General features: G+C 43.5%; 1 protein-coding gene across 1 annotated transcript in view; it reads right to left on the reverse strand.

Moving 5' to 3' along the window:
• Positions 1–418: 418 nt before the first annotated feature.
• The window catches only part of CACHD1 (cache domain containing 1), a gene marked incomplete at both ends in the record, with an annotated part of 86,764 nt that continues 70,844 nt past the window's right edge, over positions 419–16,338 (reverse strand). Inside the window, 14 exons of the mRNA XM_079535561.1 lie at positions 419–657; positions 3,227–3,328; positions 4,283–4,360; positions 5,186–5,347; positions 5,725–5,876; positions 6,835–6,951; positions 7,137–7,223; positions 7,892–8,052; positions 9,132–9,248; positions 9,374–9,473; positions 11,089–11,211; positions 13,501–13,611; positions 14,746–14,936; positions 15,553–15,695. Of these exons, the coding sequence (XP_079391687.1) occupies positions 419–657; positions 3,227–3,328; positions 4,283–4,360; positions 5,186–5,347; positions 5,725–5,876; positions 6,835–6,951; positions 7,137–7,223; positions 7,892–8,052; positions 9,132–9,248; positions 9,374–9,473; positions 11,089–11,211; positions 13,501–13,611; positions 14,746–14,936; positions 15,553–15,695 (1,883 nt within the window). The remainder of the gene's footprint in view (positions 658–3,226; positions 3,329–4,282; positions 4,361–5,185; positions 5,348–5,724; positions 5,877–6,834; positions 6,952–7,136; positions 7,224–7,891; positions 8,053–9,131; positions 9,249–9,373; positions 9,474–11,088; positions 11,212–13,500; positions 13,612–14,745; positions 14,937–15,552; positions 15,696–16,338) is intronic.

The raw sequence follows: 16,338 nt of genomic DNA on the forward strand, positions 1-16,338 counted from the left end.
GAGAACCCGACTGACTCCCCCCGCTCCGTCTGGCACCTTTTTAGTCTTCAGCTGCACAGTTTTCTGCTCTTCCAGTTAAGGAAACCAAATCGTCTCTGGCTCTTTTAAGCTCTCCCTTCTCTTGGCTCAGCATAACAGGGCTTCCAAAGCTTCGGCTGCTGTATAAACTTGCATCCCTGGTTTTGGAGGTCTAACGTGCCTCCTGCTCCGTTTTATTAAATGTTATGGCAGGTCCATTCATCAAGCACATTTCCCTGCCATTTCTGAGCCAACCTTACATTTACGAGAACGTAAAGCTCTTATGCCTAAGAGTTTACTCAGGAAGTTCGTTAAACCGCTCCTGGTAAAAAGCACAGAAACAAAGGCGCCCATTGCTGCACGGATCATTGTTCGCAAGGTTTGCTGCTCGTGTTGTTCATTAGCATTCTGCATCCACAGTGTGTACGGTGACTGCAGCCTGTAAATGGTGGCTGTGGTGTAGAGTGGGGTGGTGCAACCGGTAGTGGTGAAACTTGTGGCTCAGCAGGGCCGCTGTCTGAGGTGGTGTGTCCAGGTCTAAGTCTTCGTCGTGGTTTCCAACATCAACACCAGCTGACAGCGGGTCGTTATTGCACGGCGGATTTTCGCTGTCCTCCTGAGGACTCATAGTGCTGTAGCCTAGAAAACAAAACAGAGGAGCTAAGGATGAAAAGCCAGACCTGGAGGTCAATATCCACAGCGCTCAGTGCCACACCTTGCTGCTATCAAACACAGCTGGCGCCTGGCAGAGAACAAATAAGGAGCTGCTGCAGCTGAGAGAAAAGGAATAAGGGACCACTGTCTGCACTGCCCCTCTTCCTTTATAAACTTTGGGAACCTACGGTCTGGAGGACGCACAGTAGCAAAACCATTCAACAGTTGGTTATGGAGGAATTGCTTGCACTAAATTCAGAAACAAAACACAGCAGAAGGGTTACTTTGCTGGGAGTTACGTTGGGAGGTGGCACCTTTAACACATGAGGGTGGTGAGGCACGGGAACAGGTTGCTCAGTGAGGTTGTTCTCCCTCCCTGGAAGCATTCAAGGCCACGCTGGATGGGGCTGTGAGCAACCTGGTCTATAAGGGGAGGTGTCCCTGCCTACAGCAGGATCTTAAAGGCCCCTTCCAACCCAAACCATTCTATGATTCTGTATTACTCGAATTTCACAAACAAAAACCAAGTGGGCCCCACGACCTCTGTCCCCAAACAGCTACATTCGTCCTAGCAAGGACCACTGGCTAATGCCTGGAGGTAACAAAACTTTTTCACATTATCGTGATGCATCATACATAATCACAGCATTATACTTTTAGAAGGAAAGGAACACTTTTCACCTGTTGCAAAAATCCAGCATATGTTTGCAAATGCTGGTCAGCTTTCCATACAGTTAAAGAAATTTACTGAATCCACATGGAAGCATTTTGCACTGTTCCATTAAGCCCAATAGTACCAACTCTTCCAGTTAGGCATGCACGCAGCATAAATTAACAGGAGGCTCTCCCTTGGCTAAAATAACTGCTACCGAAGGCTGAGAGGTTGAAGAAAACCAGACCAGCCATCTTTGTGTGTAATGAAACATTGCATTCACAGGGTTATCCTAAGGAAATTATGTCACCTGAAAGTCAGCTAACAGCTAACTGTTGCAAGACAAGATTGTGCCTTCTCAGGGAGAAAGTCATCCTGTAACATGTCCCTTTGGTATTTTCTGTCCTTTTCTTTTGAAGCAGGTGTTTGTAGTTACTGTGAGATTTGATTTAACATGGAAACCAGCTGTTGCCACTCAGACTCAGTTTGCAGTGTCCTAAACAAAAACACCTGAGTATTTCTAAACATGGAAATGCAGCAAAAGTTTAAAGAAATAAAGATATGTCCTTAATTAGAATAATAATCCTTCTGAGAAAATTTTGGCTAAGAGCTGAAAAAACCCCCTAGTGCTTCTGAGCATCTCCGTTTTTCAGCTTGAGACATCTAGACAAAGAGTGTTGGAAATATCAGGCCAAGTACTCAGTGCTGGTTCTCTCTTTCTATGGTCTGAGTGATGGTTTCTAGTTAGCAGAGGGGAGCTGGGGAAGAAGAACGGGCAGCCCTCTGAAGAAGATGAAATTACAGAGAGTAAAAAATAGAAGTGCACGTTTCAGGTATACGGGAACCCTGCTAGTCCTGTTAACTAGGAAGATGGCAAGGATTGGTGCAAAGGGATTATTAGTCAAGCAAATCTTTCTCAGCACAGGTAATCTGACCCCAAATCCAGGATAATGCCTCCTACAGCAAGATTGTCCCTTGGACATCTGCTCGCTCACATTGCAAGGTTTTGGCCTTGAGATTTCCTGTCCCCAGGAGTTCCATTAGTAAACTATCTTCATATTTGAACACATCTTCTACAAAGTAGATGGTCACTACAACATGCTGTAGTAGACCGCCTTGCTTAACCCTCTCTTAACTTCCATTAAGTCCTCCTCATCAGACAACAGCATGACATCTTTCTAACTGCTTTTAAGGTGTAAGTAGTCTCAAGGCATGAGAGGTGTATCAAAATTCTCTGAATCTAAACAGTACGTATGGTGTGTGGGGGAGGGAGAGGAAACAAAGGCACAAGGTTGGACACCCTTCACTGCTACCCATGTCCACGGTTAATGTTGATTATTATTTGCTTAACAGTCACATAAAATGCCCTCTGTGGTGATAGTATTGGCTGAACGTGCAGCAGAAAGGCTAAGGAGGCACCGGATCTGTAATCCACACCTACTTTACCCCCAGCAAATGCAGGCATCGTGGAATTTCATGAATGATACACATATTCCATCAAAGAAAAAGAGCAGGAGAGATGCTGACTTGATTGCTTTCTCTCACTGAGTAGAAGAGGTCCATTATCTCAACTGAAGATCAAAATTGTTCGGGTTGGTAGTGGAAAACCAGTATGGTAAATATAGTAACATATCTGTCCGTCCAAATTCTGGTCATCCAGTTAAGCTGGCAGATCCCAACAATCAGACAGGGGTAGGATGGCATTTAGCTGCTTTTACTCTACTGCTCCTTCGCTGGACAATAATTATCTGCTGGAGGGTGTCAAAACTGCTTAACTGTGAAGCAATAAAGTGCAAAGGTGGTTTGTTTGTTTGTTTTTTGCAGCCTTATCTGCAACATGCCAGACCTGTGAGTACCCACAATCATTAAAGCTGTGTCCAGGATGGTGATTCAGAGTCTTACCGTGGTCACTCTCCGTTCCTGATCGACCCCAGTATCGGCGTCTGCGTTCTGGGCTGTGCGCATGCCGCTCTATTACTGCTGCTATGAATCGGGTGTTGCTGACTGGGGCAGAAAAAGAGACAGAACTGGTTTAAAAGGAAGTGCTTTTACTGAATTTTATCTGTGGGACACATCAGGCACAGTGAAACAGGCTTTCTGCAAAATCACTGCTCAAACACTACTATTTTAAGACTGTCAAGTGACAGAGCAGTGGGAGTAAAGAGATTGTATCTAAATATAGAGTAGGTCAAGATTCATTCAAACTCATTCACTTGAAATAAGCAATTTAGAGAATTATCCTACCCATGCTAAAGAAACCACGGCAGCACCGCAAGCTCACTCAAACTGGAGCTAACAAGGACTTGGAGAAGCAGTAGATGCAAGCCATCAAACTCAGATGTGCTTATTTCTCCACCTGTAAGCACTGACACAGTTTAGAGTCTTGGGAGTTGTTTTTAGCTCTCTCAGTGAGGGATCAGAGCCAGGGACCTGGTCTGAATCCGGAGCTTTCCCAGGGTTTTGGTGCACCTGTGTCATTTTGCAATACAGTACCACTACATGCAAAGTGTCATTTTTACTGACTGGTTAATTAAAATGAGTGTCCTAAATCAAAGCAAGATAGATTTACTGACATATTTGTTGAAGACTTGTCCTCTCCTTTCCAAGGCTGAACAAAGGTAGCAGCTTTGCATACCCTGTATTGTCACAGTTGCAATTTCTAAGCTGTGGCTCAGCTGCTGCTGGAAATGGTCATGATAGGGAACATAAGAGACAAACTTCCTCCACAAGGATTAAAGTCATTTTAAAATAAGAAACATAATTCTAAAAATAAGAAATGTAAATGAGACTGAAAGTGCATTTGAAGTTACGACTTAAAACACTGTGAAGTCATTTTCTACTGCTCATCAGCACAGCACTGCCTCATGCATATGTTTGTAATTCCAGCTAATTAAGAAAACAAACCACTTGTTTACTCTTAATCTAACCTTTTTTACAGTGAAGTGATTTGGTACTTACTGATTCCTCTGTCTTCATGGCTGTCATCATCCCTCTCATCCCTGTCATTTTCCAGGTTCGACATACGCACGGACATTTCTACACACCATTACAAACAGAAAAATGCAACTGTTAACAGGAAGATTCTCCATCACTTCCTAATGGCTATCACCCTGGTAACGTAGTGGAAGCACCTTGCATTAATGTGCAGCCTTGCAGCCTGAGCTTGGCATGCTTTCTTTCCAAGACAGATGGGGCATAGGGGTATTTTTTCGTATCTGCAATCCCACAAACTGCACACTGAACAGAAGCAGGGATACACGGGAGAAACAGGCACGTTTCAAACAACACAAGGAGTGTAAAAAACTGTATTCCCCAAATTACCACTCCTGTGCAGGAATGAACATATATAACTGATGTGTTATGACAAGGCACACAGAGCTGTGAACTTGGGCTTATCGTTTGAGCTCTGGAAAAATCATAACTTCAGCTTCCTGACAGGAAATGCTATTGAGTTCCTTGGACAGTTTCCTCTGTAGGCAGCAGGTCAGACTGCACCCAGAAGAGGGCAGCAATACACAGGCACCCTTATGAGGATAGGACCTTACTTTTACAGAGGCTGGCATGGAGAAATTAAAAGGGTGAAGCATGGAAGAGAGAGAAACAAAACCAAGGAAGAAGGTGGTTCGTCTGTTTAGGTTGGATATTAGGAGGCTATTTTCACCCAGAGGGTGGTGAGGCACTGGAACAGGTTGCCCAAGGAGGCTGTGGGTGCCCCATCCCTGCAGGCATTCAAGGCCAGGCTGGATGTGGCTCTGGGCAGCCTGGGCTGCTGGTTGGCAACCTGCACACAGCAGGGGGTTGGAACCAGATGAGCACTGTGGTCCTTTTCAACTCAGGCCATTCTGTGATTAATCAGCTCACCCTGTGCTGCCAAAGGTGACATGTGCTGGTGACTCCTCCGATGTATCTGGTGACGATATGCATACACTGCCAGGACGAGCACCATAATGCAGCCCATGATGCCTCCAGCCACTGGGCCAACCGGTGCGCTTTTTATCATGTTCAGAGTAATTACTTCATCTCCTAAATCAACAAAGGGACAAAACAGAGGAAAAAAACCCAACATCAATGCTCTGCAGAAAGGTTTAATGGCTTCTAGGTGTGCAACAGCACACACAGGAGAATACCCTTTAAACAGGAGAAGAAATCTGGAGAGAGCACATCTGAAGATTGCAAATGTGCAAAGCATATTCAGCAACTTGTCGAGACTTTCAAAAATACCATGCCCAGGACTGCCCTGATGCCTTGTTTTTATTTATTCTTTTTAAATTCCTTTATGTACTAATTTATGCTCGTTTACCACTAACACAGAAGACGAATTTGAAGCATGCTGTGACACTGTAAGCATTCATTACTAACTACGAAGAGTTAACGGAGCATCTGTTCAGAACAGCAGTTACCTATTGCTCCCAGGTCATCCACATATGGGCTCTTGGCTCCCACGATGCCACCGAAGCATTCCTTCTGAGGGGCACAGTAGGACTTATCCAGATGAGTCTTCCCATCGCTGTCTACCATACACCACTCACAGTCCAACACACCAAAGCAATCCCTGAAAATTAAAACCAGAAGACCACCACATTTACTGTCAATTCCACAACTTTTCCCTTGACATAGCTCAGACTATTTTAGAATCAAGAGACAAAGAGAGGCCAAAATCATCTATAAACCTGTGCACTGTGTAACATTTGGCACAAAAACTTATCAGTGAAACGTTCAGGTAGCACAAGGTAAAGTTCGACAGGGGACCTGCATCTTGAGCTCACATTTCCAAGCCTGTTTGCCTTCTTTTTCTTCCTCTCTCACACTGAGTAAAGACAGAACTTCCTTTTTAGCTCCTCTAATATGACATTTCTCAGCATAGTAAAGCCTGACTGCAGTTCCACCCCTTTTCTGCAATCCTCTGCAAGATGTAAGACGGGATTTGGAAGACTGGTCAGAGCACAATGTGTTCTAGCAATCTCAGCTCCCTAGAGACCACTCATAACTAACAAAAAATAAATAGGCCCTCAAGCTTCTCTACATAATGCCTGGAGTGGAAGAGAGAAGCAGGAAGCTGACAGGCAGCTAACATCTCCAGTGTGCTCCGAGGTAACCCCAGTTCAAGTACTGTCTCATTTCTCTAAGCACTTTGATCCACATCTTCCCTCAAAAGGCAGACAAACATGGCAGTGCCGTCTGCTTTGCTAAAAGGAAGAATGTGTCCCTTCAACAGCAAGTCTTGTACTTGCACAACCCTCAGTTCTTCACAGAGTCACAAAGTGTGACTGGAAACCATTTGCTTGCTATTAACGGTGCTGTGTGGCTCGATGATATTGAGGTCTTATGCACTGCAGCATGATGTTATCGTTGGTGTGTGCTAAAACATCTCATCCTGGCACTGCATTTCCTTTTTTGTCCTTTCTTTTCTTGTTCGAACTGTGTAAGGAGGAGCTGTTTTCACTTTAAGGAACAGCATGAATTATTTCAGAAACAGTGCAGATCCTCAGGGAGGGAGAAGGGCCCTTTACCCGCTCTCTGTTCTCTGATTGCACTGAGTGTTAATGCACTGAGGGAGCGCATCCTGCAGACTCGGATCGATTGCTGTGAAAGTCATTGGCTCCTGGTGAACTTCACAACTAGGATTCCTAGATTGGGGCAAAAGGAAAAGCCTTGTATTAGAAGCTGCAGTCAAGTAATGAAAAATGTATCACCTTTACCCATTACAAATCATATGCTTAATTATCCCAAACAATGCTGTATATTTATCCTGCTCAGCATGAGCAAGCACTTTATTCTGTGTTAACTTTCACTACACGCCGTTTGCTCTCACCTGCTCTCAGCATTTGTGAGGTTGCCTGTGCATTCGTTTACCTCCAGAGGGCACTCACATGGGCATTCACATTCATTCTGCTCCATTCTGGAGAGACAAAAAGCACAAAAACAACGCATTAGACATCACTGCAATCTTAACCCCACAGTGCAGCTGCACCAGGGCTGCTCACCATGGAGAAAGCTGCTCGGTATCCTTTCTCTTACCCTCGGGAATGCAGGGATTGTTCCTGTTCTGTGCTGGGGTTGAGGACAATGCTCTAACTGAACCTCCCGATCAGTTACCCACCCACTGACATTAAAAAAGCAGGCAGCCCCAGGCAAGTCTGAGAGCCAGATGTAAGGATCCTTCTTTCCAGTGGAACAAACATATGGTGTAGCCAAAATCTCCTGCAGTCGCTGGGACCCCCATGATGAAAAACTACACGTCAACTCGTATAAAATTGTGGGTATTAATATGCCAGAACAAAGGGCCTGATCCACAGCTAACTCCCCCTGACAAACTAAATCAGTTGTGGTCTTAAACCTTATCCACACATGACATATGAACACATCAAGAATAAACTACCCTTAATACAGTGACAGTACAGATTAAAAGACTAAAGGAATACTAAATCACCACGTCCCTTCCAAACAGCACGGGTAAATTTTGTTTTCACTTCAGTTTTGCACTCCATGTTTTCATTTAACTTATCAAATAAACAGGTTATAAGAACCACACCATAAATGCCCACTTGTGCCCTATCTCCAGCTGACCTGTGGCAGTTCAGACACAGCCTGTCCACCATGCTGCAGGCGCAGAAAGCAAGTGAATCACAGGTCTCATTGACGATGCCCACGAAGGCATTGGTGCCCGGTATTCTTGTCAGCCTGTACTTGGAGCAGTGGCTGCCATGCACAAGGTTTGTCAGATCGCCCTAAGGAAAAACAAGCTGTTGTTAATGGCACAGCAAGAAAACAAAGCCTTAGGGAGCTTCAGTCTTTTCTCCTTCTGAAACACGCAGAGCAGAGGGAGCACGAACGTACAGAGACTCGCCTTTAGAAATAAGAGGCTTATACAACTGCTTAACAACCTGTTGTGTTTTGCTCATCTTCCAGACTACTACAAGGTGGAAGCATTTTGCTGAGGATGGAAAAAACGCACTTAGTTTGTAACCATCATTGTACAGCTGTGATCTATTTGGTGGCCAACTCCCTTCTGATTCTGCTTTGCACAGCACAGCTTAAGGGTTTGCTCTGTCCCATACAGTTTCCTTTAGAGTAATACGCTTTCTACTTTGCATTTCAAATGTGGGGGAAACGTTTAAGTCTACCTGACACAAACCATGGTATTCTGACATAGTTTTCAAACAAACCACTGTAGTTTTCATATAGTTTTCAAATATTTTTGACACTCATTTCCCACCTTCTCTTCTCATTAAAGGTTGAAAAGTACTATTTAAAGAACAACTTCTCTCACAGAGCTTAACATCTTTTCAGTAATTCTGCAGTTATCTTGCAAGGGTGGGTCTGTGGCACTGCAGTCAGCATTCATCATACAAACAGAGACGACAGACCCTGGCTTGGACTTCTAAGCATGGCTGAGCACAAGGGGAATCCACACCTCCAGCCTGCAGTCTGACAAGTGATATTCTGAAAATGCTCATGAACATTTCATCAGTAAAAACATCTGTTTTCTTGCCTAAGAAAGCTCTCTCCTTTTCGTGATGCTGGACTAGGCTTTGCAGACATCAACCACAGCTGCCCATCCGTAATCCCTTGTGTGTCAACTGACTTCTCAAGCGAGAACTATTTGTGCAGCCCGGATCACTGATTTCATGTTTGGATGAGGGTGAACAGAGGCCAACCCACACAGCAGGCTGGCTTAGACCCACGTCTGCTGATCCTGGCAAGAGTTCCTGTTACCACCAAAAGAAACCCAACCCAACCAAAGTACATTGAAAAGCAAAATAATAATTAAAAACAAAACAAAACAAAACAAAAACAACACACTTACCACTAGGCTGGTATTAAATTTATAAAACCGCTGAACTGTTCTGTCACTGAAGCTGTTGCAGAGGTTTTTCTTGACAAAATTTGGGTGGTTAAGAATGTCATTTGCTACCAAGGGCTCCTGAGTGGAAAAAAACACAGGATTTTATGCCTTTCAGATCAGGCACAATCAGCAACTTCTCTGCATTCCTTCCCACTTCAGAAGCTGGAAGAGTTAAGAACAGACTAAGGAAAAAGCAGCCAGACCTTGTGTGTAATATGCTGTTGCTCTACCGGCGCGTGTCCTTTGGGATCGATGAGTGTTGGGTGTGCCACCAGGTACCCTCTGTCCTCCATGATAAAGCACCTGCTCGTGGCAAGAAGAGCAAACAGCCTTCCTTTAGACTTCCTTACTAATTAAAGAGAGGTTTTACACTCATTAAATGACATCCCACCCCACAGAAAACACTTGGGCATCATTCACAACCCCCCCAACTGTTTCTTTCTAGCAGTTCCCATCAGTTTCCCAAGGGGAGGTGGTTACTGTGGCCACTCAACACTACCCAAGGTCTACAACGGAATCAGGAAAACATTTTAGAGCTTTGTTCCTTTATTTTTAAATTCTTTATTCCACCAAACTTATGGGGGTTTGCATTAGAAACTCATGTTGTGGATCTTATGTCTTCCCATGTAACATTTTCAAGATGTTGAAGAAAACAGGAGAACTAATAGGCATGTGACTAGAATAATGGAGAGAAAAGTTCTGCAGAGATCCATTTTAAAAATGAACGAATTCCTGCCAAGTAGTTGGAACTGATATCTCTTGATACCTGTAAGCACTTATGGAAAGGCTCTAAGCATTAGCTCCAGCTTCTACATTATAATATCATATATGATGCATATAATAATATGCTTGAAAATTCCAACTTAGAGAATGCAGAACAGAGGAAGCTATCTGATTCTTTTATTATTAACAGCTTTTAACTGGAGAAGGGAGAGTAAGAAAAAAAAAGAATGCCAAACCAGAAATCCTGATATGCATTTTAAACACAATACAAAAAGCACCCAAACCAGAAAAGAACCAGGAGGATGACAGAAAACCACTTCCCTTCTCAAATTTAGAGTTTAAAAACAAAGAAACAACAACAATGCTCAAACCATGTTATCATATTACATCAGATCCAAACTAGAGTCTTTCCCCAACCACGCGATTTTTCAAAGGCCAAGGAAAAAGGAACAATTCCATTCACACAGGTCAAACTAAAATTAGTTGCTCCAGATGAAACTGGACCTCTTGCAACAAATGCTGTGCTAGGTGGTTTTCAAAAATACAGCAAAAGTATATTTTAATAATAATTGTTAAAATGAATAGAGCTGGACTTATCATTACTACATGTGAATATCTGCTTGCAGTGACTAGGTAGGTCATTGTCCCCAAAAGGACATATCTAGGGCAGCCCCAAATGAAAACAAATAGAAGAGAAGTGTGTTCATTTAATAAAACTGTTTTGTTTTTTTTGTTTTGTTTTGACCCAGGGATTCAGTGAAGCCTAAATACAGTCAATGGAAATCTTCCTTTTTGCACGATCAATGACTGTTTTCTTAACTCATCTTGATCTTAAGCAACAAAAAGTCCACATAACCTTTAGGAGAAGAACAAGCACAAGTTCTAGAACAAGTCAGAGAACAGACATCGTTGCCCAAGGAGGCTGTGGATGCCCCATCCCTGCAGGCATCCAAGGCCAGGCTGGATGTGGCTCTGGGCAGCCTGGGCTGCTGGTTGGTGACCTGAACATAGCAGGGGGTTGGAACTGATGAGCGTTGTGCTCCTTTGCAACCCAGGCCATTCTATGGTTCTATCATTCTATGAATGTAATAGAATTCCACAGTAAGACAGGATGGAAAGTACCAGTGGGTTATCGGGTCCAAGAGAAACAGAACAGAACTGTGAAGACAATTATGAACAGAAAGAAAAGGCTTACCTGATTTTGTTTCCTCCATCTTGGTTACAAACTGGCAGCAGGTCCATGAGAACCTTGTAGAAGTACCGCAGGGTGAAGTCAATGCCCATCACAGCCACCGAATGCCCTGAAGACATCTGGGCACTGCAGAACAAGGGAAAAAAGGCATGTGAAACACCAACTCAAATCCATACCTACACACTGAAGCTCTATTCGCTCTGACCACATCTGAATGAGCAGGCACAGTGACTGTAAATAAAGAGAACAATCTCTTATCAATCTACTCTTTGCTTTCTAAATTAAATAGTCAGTGCACACCAACAAATCAGTTTAGATCCAATCACCATGCATCTTCCATCTATGACTTCACAACACAAACTAGGACTGCAGATCCCCTATCATGTTTTGATTTGCTATTTTCCCTCCAATGAAAGGCAACTACAGAACAAACATGTAGGGGAAGTGCAGAACATGAAGTCTCTGTGGATGCTTATGGACAGCAGCAGGAAGGGCTGCTGTGCATTGTAATATCTTGCTCACACTGAAAATATGCTCGTGTGCCTATTTCTACCAATTCAGGAATGCACTCAGTTGCCTTAGCAACTGATACATCAAAGCCTACAAGCCATTCTCAGGCTGATGCATGGAAGTATATTTTCTTATAGCTCTATAATGGTAAAGAATTGTGCTAATTTTGCTCAGTCTCATCTTTTTAACGTTCCTCACCATCAGTACTGTGATTGTACAGTGGTTTACTGATGCAAACTGCATTAAGTAACTTCTTGCATGAGTCTTCTATTCCCAGACTCTAAAGAAGGAAGATGTTCATGAAATGGGAGTTCCAGACAAACTAAGGTTACTGAAACCCACACAGCTGTTTCTAACAAGTAAATCTATTAACTCTACTGACCCTCTTCTTCCCCCCACGCTTTTTTTTTTTTTCTTTAGGGATTATAACTGCATGTGACTATAAGCTTTAGAGGTCATATTTACCCAGGAATCACACTTACATCTGCCAAACTTCATTTAACTCTTCGTTAATCATGTTCTAATAGCCCATGCAACCTCTACGTTCCTAAAGCCAGCTGGAATACCTCTGCCTAGATAAAAATCACAATTTTGATTAAGTGCACTTCTCTTCTTACAGAAGTGCTTATTTCCCTTGAAGAAATCTCTCTGTGAAAAGCATCACACAGGCATTAGGCACTGCTGCTCCTGTCAAAGAAGAGGCAGATGATGTGTGCTGGAAAACCTCAAATGGAGCCAAGATGTGTCCAAGAACAGAAAAACTGTCCCAAGCTCTGCTGGCTCTGAGATCTGGATTTACCAGTGCAGTGTTAGAACTCACCTCCTTATCAGTCAGCTTTTAGATAGAGCACATGAAAAAGCCATGTGCTCAGTGAAGAGCCTCCATATAGAAACCTGAGTATTCCTGAATCCTGGGAGCATTTATTACAGTAAGATTTAGTATATATTCTACCCACCAAACGCCTTTAAGCACCTGACATCTCAAAATGAACCCCTCCTATTGCTGGGGGCCTGGCAGGAGAGAGGTAAAACAAAGTCTGGTCCTCGAGGAAAGGGTCAACCTCAGCACTGACAAGGTCTGCAGTAATATTAACTGCATGAGAATGATGGAAACACCGAGATTCTCCTGACTGACTCTTAAAGAAGGTACCTTAGCATTTTCCACTTCCTTTTTTTAAATCATGGAAAACATCAATGAATATGCTTCTTCCTATATGGCTGTGACGTCCCTTTAGCTACATGTGGTGCTTCAACCCCAAAGGCAAAGGCTGCTGTTTTCATTCTCATGTTTTCTGCAGTCATGTAAGTGCAGTTTAATGCTTACAGACTTTTTCTTACGTTGTCCATACTCCTGAACTCCCACAGAAATGCACAAACTGACCTTTAAGAAAGCAGTTTTGCTGGGCTGGCCTCCGCCGGCAGTTTGGTAGATCTGCCTTCACCTTATTCCCTTCAAGCACCACCATGGTGCATGCAACTCTTATGTGTGCATAACTTCAACAAGCTTCCTCAAATTCAGAGACTGTCTTGATCCCAGCACTCCCAGACCTCCCAATGAAGGTCTGTGACTTCCAGTCACCTCCCCACAGTCCCTCTCCCTCTCCTCAATTCCCACACAGTCATCCAGCAGCACATCCTCCCTCACTCACTCATTCTTTATGCTCTTATCATTCTTACTCTAAAGCCTCCTTCTGAATATAAACCTATTCCTATCCCAGGGATATCCTATTTCCAGTGTATCTACATAAGGTTATACTGCATTTTGTCAAATGCACTTTAAAACCAGGTTGGTTTTCAGTTCTCACACAGCTGTCACTCTGTCTATTTCTCTCCTATCCAAAATAGATCTCTTCAGAAGATAATTGAGAATATTCTTACTTACACAAACCTGGAAACACAATTTACCTGGAAGAGTGAATGGTGTGACTGATGGTAACGACATAACCTGCCCCTCCTACATCTAAATAAGGACCAGTAAAGGTAATTAGCCCCGGATTGGCCACTGCATGTAAGTACCTAAGGGAAGCAAAAGAAACATTGGTAACTAGAGAGAAATTAGAGAGAAACTGTTACTTTAAAATTTAAGACCATATCCTTGATTTTGTAGAAATGCAGTCAAGCATTAAATTCTGCGCACTGACAACGATGTGCTACCAAATTCATGTTTCTTAGCACTAAACAAGTTCCTAAGCACAATTTATGAAACATTTTAACTGCTGAAAATGCTTTAGCGTATGAAAAAGCTGTCAACCCGTTTTCCTCTGCCCAGAACACCAGCTTACAGGGCTGTGCTGCACTGCACAAGCAGCCTGACTGACTTCTAAGTAAAAAGATGGCTTTTGTCTGATGTTGCATCAAAAATGAAAATAACGAGAGGCCTTTACAATCCCTTGTCTCACTGCAAAAACAGAGCAACATTCCATCACTTTCTCTGTCACTAAAAACATAAGCAACGATGAAGAGGAAGAAAACCTGAAGAATCAAAATGAGGGGAAATGATTCTTCAGGCGAAAAGTGGGTTGAGGAGCTCCAGCACGAGCCCCTGTGTGCAGCTGGAGGCATCGCAGCCATCCAGGGGCTCACTCAGAGTCACAGCAGGGCAGCACCTGGCTGCCTGCTTCCAACAAAGCATGTCACAACACACTGCTCGCCAGTCTCAGGCTCTCATTTGTAATGTATACAAATATTTTCCCCAAATCAGCTGCTAGTGCATAATTAATAGCTTGCAGACAAGCCAGCCAATTCGTATTTTACATCAGCGAGGGAACCCACTGCAAACAAACAAACAAACAAGAGGACTGAAATATTCACAGCCCAAAGAAGGCACAAGGAGCTGAAAACACTTCTGAGAGCTGAATTAGTGAATCCCTGCAGGGGCTGCTCATTTTCTGAATATTTATATTCCCATCTGCTACAGCAGAGATATGAAACAGAAGCTATCATTTAAAATAAAGGGGTTGGAATTAGAAGCAAGAGAGGCTCTAACTAGTTGCATGTACGCACGCAGCCTTTCACCCATGATGACAACATTTCTACTTAAGCAGTTTACAGCTGACCGTAACAACCCAGGCTATGAAATCGATACCAAATCTTTTCCTCATTGCCCGACCAGATTATCCAAAGCTTTGATAACAGAACCCTAAAACTCACCATTGTCTCCTGGTGGGATCAAATGCTTTGTCCATGAGGGAACCGGGGTAAATTCGGAGCACCCCATTGGGGGTTGCTATGTAACGGCGCACAATATAACTGTTCAACTGTTCATAACTACTCATTTCCATTTGTGTCATCCATTCATCTGTGACGTGACTGGTAGCCATTACTTCATTTCTGACAGAGAACTGCAAAACAAAGGCAGACCTAGCAGGGTTCCTCTAAGACTTGCATGAAAAGATAATAAGCTGCTCGCGGGGTTTCCTAAAGCTCCATCAGAGATCATCTAAACTCAATTACTTGTTTAAAGTCTTCTCACACCAGACAGATCCGGCACATTCCAAGCAAAGGAAAAGCTTATTAGAATGAAATACCGTTGTCATTACCTCTGTGGCTTTTTTAATTCAGGTAAATAAAAATAGCGCTCCGCTTGCAGAAAAAAAGAACAGAGTTTTCACCTTTACATGCCTAAAAACACCAAAATAATTTCCACTTGGAATTTTCTGCAGCTTTATTTATTCTCATGTTTATTTCAATAGCTGCTCATCAACTTTTTTTTCTCGGCCTCCTGGGGAAAGATGCTCCGTCCTCTCTCTGCTCCTTGAGGCCCACAGCCATCTCTCCAGGCACGAGGATACCACTCCAAAACACCACTACCACCCTATAGCCCTAAGAGCATCAGGAAATAAATGCAGGTACCGCATTCAGGTACCTCTGGGATGAATGACCATCCAGGAGGTCAAGCCAAAGGCCCAAGCTGGGAAGAAAGCAGGGACAGAAGTTTGGCCAACAGCAAGGATGTACCTTAAGGCCAGGATTAGCAATCAGGCGCGTGTTGTCGCTGAGGTACGCCGTGTAGTGCTCCACCATCCGCTTCGTCTCGGGCTGGCTGAGATGTTCATAAGGAGAAGAGAAGCTGCCCGCAGAGAGCATTACTGTAGGGCTTTCTGAAAAGAGCAAGATATTAGAAAGTTAAGGACAGTGAATTGGACGTGGTACATTGTAAACACCTTCATATCATGAAAGGGTATCTGATGTGGTGTTCTATCTGAGGATACATGGAAGAACTATGCAAGTTATGCTCTTTATTCCTCTCAAAAGCAAAGCCAGAAGCAGGCAGAGCAAGAGCTGGAGGAACCCAGCGATCACCATCCTGTCCTCACCCACCCAGCTGGTCCTATGAAAACATGGTCCTATAGCAAGCATCTGCATTCCTAGGCCCCCAAATGCTGCACAAAACAAAGGATGGGTAGTTGATGCAGCACCACGTGGCAAGGCATACAAAACGCTATGGGACTCCAGCTCTCGTGGCAAACAACACCACAAACTCCAAAGCCCAAAGCCAGCTCAACCCAACAGAGCATGCTTACTTGCTTACTGTTGGTGAACTACCTTTCTCATTTCAAACACAGAAGGGACAAAGTTATCCACTCGCTCTGTTCTCTATGGGTTATTTGATAGATTCCAGTGCCCTTGCTCTCAAAATCCAAATAACTTCTAATTGTTATTTTTTGAAAACCTACAGACGTTGGTTTCCATGAAGGGAACAAGACTTTGTGATAAAGAGGTAGAGATTAATTATCCCTGTTT

This window comes from Tetrao urogallus (genome assembly GCF_951394365.1).
Source record: "Tetrao urogallus genome assembly, chromosome: 5".
NCBI classification, from domain to species: Eukaryota; Metazoa; Chordata; class Aves; order Galliformes; family Phasianidae; genus Tetrao; species Tetrao urogallus.